Raw genomic sequence first — 6,000 nt, 5'->3', positions numbered from 1 at the left:
ATCCATTCAATGTTCTTCTTTGTTCCAAATAGGACTTGTTTTTGAAAAGTCAATAAAACTTTTAAAACCATTTTAAAAGGATCCTGCCATTCTCAAACCTCAGCTGAACTGTTTGAGAAGGTATCCAAAGGACAAACAAAGCTGTTTTGAAACTGAAGTGCATGTGGACTCCCTAATATGTCTTTGCCTCCTGTGCCCCCAGTTGAATATGACAAACAACTGCTGGTAAAACTAAATCACAACCCAGTAGAGGGCCACCATCAAAGGGCCGATGTAGAGATTTTTATTCGAAATATATCAATAATCAATATACAATCCACATTCTCTGAAATCTGGTTCCCTATTGAAGATCTTGGATTTGGTTTATTTGTCTCTCATTGTTGAGTAAATATTGAAGTCCACATACTGATTTCTAATTTCAGAATTGAAGAAAGTAGCCAGTAAACTGCTACTTGTCAGTGAATTATGTGTAGGCCACACTCTTGCTCTCTGTGGATGCTTATAGGAGCATTGAATGGATTCAATTAACTTCAATCATCCTGTATTAAATAATCAGCATGTAATACACTTGACTAGCATCATAAACTATACTTTGATTATACCCTAATTGGTGTCAACAGATCAAAGTAAACGATCAAGGCTTTAGGTGAATATCTTTTTTTAAAGCTGTTTTGTTTAACACAATTTTGTATCTGGAAGCATGAATTACAAACTCTCTACATTACGTGCCTATAAATAGGTGTAAACTGTGGAGCTGTTTAATCCATTTGTTTGCGATGAGCAATATGGTGTTTGTTTTGCTTTCAATACCAAAGGATGGATTACACTTTCGCTGGTCAGATGGAAGACACACTACTTATAGTCACTGGAGCAAAGATGATTCTGTGCCTGTTGACAATTGTGTGTACATGGACATTGATGGGTACTGGAGAACTCTGAGCTGTGATTCAGTTTTAGAAGGAGCCATTTGCCATGTTCAACAAAGTAAGTGTCCATCTGGATCAGTATTCATCACTTTGATGTTTGAGGGAATGCCATGTTGCCAAATGAAACTTAACACTTCCTGGATATAAGTAATTCTGTAGCACTACTCAAAGTAGAGCAGTGGGGTTCTTATTTATGGTTAGCATTTATCCATAGTGAATATCACTGAAACAGGCAGCCTTATTTCTTTTTGTTTTGCTGTTTTTAGAGTCTAACTAAGCAACGTTCATCTCTCTCTTTATCTTACCTGTTGCGCAGTAACAATAATTCATTAGTCCTTGATGGTTTGGGATATCCCTGTTGACATGATGTACTTTGTAAAATTAAAATTGCTTTTTTTTTTCTTTTGTTGGACCGGTGATGAGTAACACCCTTAATATAGAAAACCATTGCAAGTTGCATCTGAATGGACAAATGGAACTTTGATTTTAAAAAAAATGTGTTTGAGAAGGTAGACAAAAATAATGAAGTGGATAAGTTTACTGAGGAGGTTCGAGAGGAAATTTTGAGATACATAGGAAACTGATTCAAAAGATCAAAAGGGTCTTGGATCTGGTGGAGGTTATTGATGGGGAAGGGTGAGCAAAGCTTCAGAGAGTTTTGTGAACCAAGATGTTGCTGATGAATTCAATACTTTGAAGGAAGATTATTTGTGTAATAATTATTTTGTCTCTGCTTGCAAAATCTATTCCGAATGAAACCCTTTTATTGTATATTTTAAAATATGCACTTCAATTTGGCAGAAGAAACTGTACCAGAAAGGCCTGATGTTGAAACCGTGAAGTGCCCTCACAAGATTGAAGGACCATTATGGATACCATTCAGAAATAATTGTTATGCCTTTCTACTGAATGCTGAAATGCCTGGGCTTTTTCAAGAGAGCACTGTCCACAGCTTGTGCAAGAAATTGGGTAAGAATTATTCTGCATTTCTTGCCAGTTGTAGTTTGGTTTCTTGCTTTGTCAGTACTCCTAGGCACTCCATTTGCATACACAGTTGAATCAGCTCAAGTAACCTCTTCATAAACTGTACTTGAGAATATGAACAGTAATAGAGCTTAAAAAATACTGTAACCAGCTGCTTCTTAAATAGTTTATTACATTTGTGGCATTTTAAATCAAGTGAAAGAAAAATTTATGCAAATATTTTTTGCCAAACAGATGAGCAGTCTAACATTTTGACTATTAGAAATGAAGAAGAAAACAACTTTATCACAGAACAGCTAAAAATTCACAGTTATCTGTTTAAATGGGTGTGGCTAAGTGTTCGATATAATGGTAAGTAATGCACAATGATTTACTCCTAGCTTTATATGGTTTGAATTCCTTTCTTGGTGCCTGGATCTAAAATAGATGGTGTGTTCTTCAAGCTAATATGATGGCTGGATTGTTTATTGTTAAACATTTTATTCCTTCAAGAAATGCATAGAGTGCTGAATTGATTTAGTAACTACTTTGTTATTTGAGTTGTGATTATAGAATTAATTTGAAATTGTCCCAGATTTGTAGGATTATTCAACAATTGTAAACTTAGTTGATGTTTGTAACTCTCAGTTAACTCTCAGTCTTAATCAGGTCAAGGTAACTTGTTGTAAAGTACTAACTTTGTTAAAATCATCCATGGATAGAATTTAAATTAGATTTAACATTTGTTTTTTTTTGTTGGATGTTGCATTTCAGCCATTAATCCAGGCAGAGTATTGGAATAAAGAATTGTAATTTGTGTATGTTAACTGCATTCCAGGAAAGGAAGTAAACCTGTTAGCTGTGAGTCAGAAAACATGTGGGACCCTGACTGAGCATAGTGGGCTTCACCCTGTATCATCCATTTTCCTCTGGTCAACAGAAACTGTTGACCGATCAATTGAAGTTACAGCTATAAATTTTATAAATCTGAGATAGTTGAACTTGTGTTAAGCAAGAGTATTAAGGGATATGAGTCAAAGGCAAATGCTATGGAGTTAGGCCACGAATCAGCCATGCTGTCATTGAATGATGGAACAGGCTCAAGAGGCTGAATGGTCTATTCCTGACCCCACGTTCCTAGAACATGGACAACTTTAGAGTGTTGAAGCAGTGTTATTCTAGTTGAGTACGTAGTTGATGGCAAGAAATTTGGCAAATCAAGCCTGCTGTGCATTTTGTCTGATTGTGGCTGACCTGAATGTGGTCTCAACTGCATAGTCCTATTTGTACCCCATGATTTGGATCTGACTTCTGCAGTATTACGATCACTTAGGATCAAAACAGTATTGGGATAAGAGTCCGTCGTTGAACGAGAAATTTTCGCTCGAGTTGTGAATCTTTGGAAGTCCTAATTCAGGAGATTCTGGTACTCCATCATTGAGAACATTTAAGGCTGACAGAGACTGATTTTTTTGGTTTCTTCAGGATTCAGGGAATATAAGAGTCAATAGGAAAGTAGAATTTAGGTGCAGCATCAGGTATGATTGTATTGAATGAGGGACCAGGCTCAAAATGTGTGACTTACATTTTTTAAAAAGTTCAGTTTTCATGTTACATTGAAAATCTGTTTATAAACTTGTAGATGTTTAAGTTTGAGAGAGTGTTAATGAGTGTTTTTTTGTTTCCTTTCCCTGCTTTAGGTAATTATACGATATGGTATGATGGTTCTTACGTAAGGTATTCAAACTGGCACTCTGGTAGACCCAACTTTCAGAACACACAAACTTTTCTAGCAGTTGGTCTTGATATGGATGGCTTCTGGTACCATTTTGGCCATCCTTTGCTACGTGCACAATTGATATTGCAAAGCATTTTTGTTTGCAAAATCGAGAGAGGTAAGGAACTAATCTAACTCTCTTTTGATCCCAACTAAACAAATGATTAAAAGTATTTCTGATACACTATATCTGATGCCTAAAGACATTTAAAACCTTTTTTGAAGAATGTAATTGTTATTAAATGTGAGATCTTCCAGTCAATGGTGGAGAGAGAGAGTACCCGCTACTGATTGCAATTTTACACCAGTGCCTCTGCACCTTCCAGTTCCAGCTGCAGTTTGAATTCAGCAACAGATTTGAGAGGTTTGGTGATGAAGAATAATCCTTCAATGTGAATGACTAAAAGATATTCCCCTTTAAAGTCTGTTCATTTCATTTCCAATCTTCTCATCATGATGAGCGTTTGAAACAGGACAGTTTCCCACCCCCCACACCTCCCCCCCCCCCACATCCGTGGTGAAACAGGATTTCTGGACATAAGCCAGGAATTGTGTAAGGCGAGTCAGGAGAGGAGGTTGAGCGTATCTGAAGAGAGAATGAACGCTATCAGGAACAATAGGTCTGCTTGGAAGTGACTATTTCATCCCACAGTCATAGCGAGTCCTGCAACAGTCTGGACAAGGTAAATCAGCAATCAGAAATTCCCACTTGCCCAGTAAGCGCAGCCTGTTGACATTCATGAGAATTTCCATCGAGTCCTGAGGCACGTCGCCAACTTGGCCTGAATCTTGGATAGAAGGAGTGGCAATATGGTTCTTTATATTTAACAAATGAAAGTATTTTCATATCAAGTATTGCACTTTGCACAACTGATAAGGCAGAAACATTATGCAGTTCATGTACGTGCTTTAAAGATACAGATATTGAAATTTAAAATGGTTTAGTAAAGCATGAACTCAGTGACACATCAAAAAGCAGAGGTCAGAATTTGAGCTTCAGATGTGCTGGATTTATGTTCTGTTTTGTTATTCAATAAATCCTGCTGCAAAGGAGTCTAAGATGCCCTTACCCTAGCTGAGCAACCAGGGTGGTGATGGATATAGGATAGGATGACATTATAGACCCAAAACTTGACATTTCACCCTGAGATACATTGATTGAACACACACTGTGGGGACTGTTTCCTCATTCAATGAGGAAATCTGCCATTGCAGTATCATCAAAAATCCATCAATCTCCAGTTCAAGCTTATTATTTGAGCTAACATTGTCTTTTGGAGGAGAGAATTCTACACTTCCACCATCCCTTGTCTCCAGAAGTGTTTCTATATACTCTCTTGAATACACTGACTCTGGTTTGAAGACATTCTTTACCAATGGAAAACACTGCTTGTACCTACCCATGATTTTCTTATCATTGTGAAAATCTCTCCAATCACTCACTCCGCTTTTTCATATTAAGCGGTCCAGTCAAGGTTTTCAAAAGCAGCAAGGTCAGGATTTGTGTACACAAACATTAAATACCCCATTCCATAGGTCAGCTCCGGATCCCAAATTTTCAAAGGGCTGAAGGGAAGCAAGGAAAGGACTGATCCCAATAAATGGGCCAAAGTAGAAGCAGAATTGAATTCTTGAGGGCTTTTTGAATAATTCTGATAAGTTTCTTCCATGTGAGTGTGCTGCTGTCTAGCTTACCATGGGACCAAAATGACTTTATAAACAATATTGATTTGGAGACGTGAGTGTTGGACTGGGGTGTACAAAGTTAAAAATTTCACAACACCAGGTTATTAACTCATTGGACTATAACCTGGTGTTGTGATTTTAAACTTATGAACAATTTTTAAATAGATCTTTGGGACTTGCAGCACTACCCTTACCTTGCTTTGTAAGGCAGCTGTCCATAAAAATGAGCTGAGCTTCCAATAGCCTGTCACTTCAGTACACCACCATGTCAACATGCTGCAGTGCTCCAATGAGCCTGGATGAACAATACTTCTTCTGCATGGATGCCATTTAGCTTTCAGGACTCAACATTGAATTTAACAACTTTACGGCATGAATATCACCTTCCAAGTTTATGACCCATCCTAAACCCAGGTCCTGTCATGGAAGGAGTTGTTTTCAGCACAGCCAACCCATTTTCGAGTACTCATAGAGCCCATTATCACCTATGTAGCTTCTTCTCTTGTCTGGAGTACTATAAACAATCTTTGTCTACTTACCCTTTTATTTCTCTTTCTGGGGTCTAACAGTCTCCATCTAACTGCTCATTCCTTTGACTCCCTCAGCCCCTGTCATCAATATAAATATCACCTTTTCTTAGCTGCTATC

The 6,000-nt window shown here is 37.6% G+C and overlaps 1 protein-coding gene across 1 annotated transcript in view; it reads left to right on the top strand.

Moving 5' to 3' along the window:
* The window catches only part of LOC122551927 (lymphocyte antigen 75-like), a 138,564-nt gene that overhangs the window by 108,673 nt on the left and 23,891 nt on the right, over positions 1-6,000 (top strand). Inside the window, exons 25-28 of the mRNA XM_043694497.1 lie at positions 816-984; positions 1,728-1,895; positions 2,145-2,261; positions 3,590-3,784. Coding sequence (XP_043550432.1) covers positions 816-984; positions 1,728-1,895; positions 2,145-2,261; positions 3,590-3,784 — 649 coding nt within the window. The remainder of the gene's footprint in view (positions 1-815; positions 985-1,727; positions 1,896-2,144; positions 2,262-3,589; positions 3,785-6,000) is intronic.

This window comes from Chiloscyllium plagiosum, chromosome 7 (assembly GCF_004010195.1).
Source record: "Chiloscyllium plagiosum isolate BGI_BamShark_2017 chromosome 7, ASM401019v2, whole genome shotgun sequence".
Taxonomy (NCBI): domain Eukaryota; kingdom Metazoa; phylum Chordata; class Chondrichthyes; order Orectolobiformes; family Hemiscylliidae; genus Chiloscyllium; species Chiloscyllium plagiosum.
This window is presented reverse-complemented; position numbering and strand designations above follow the sequence as displayed.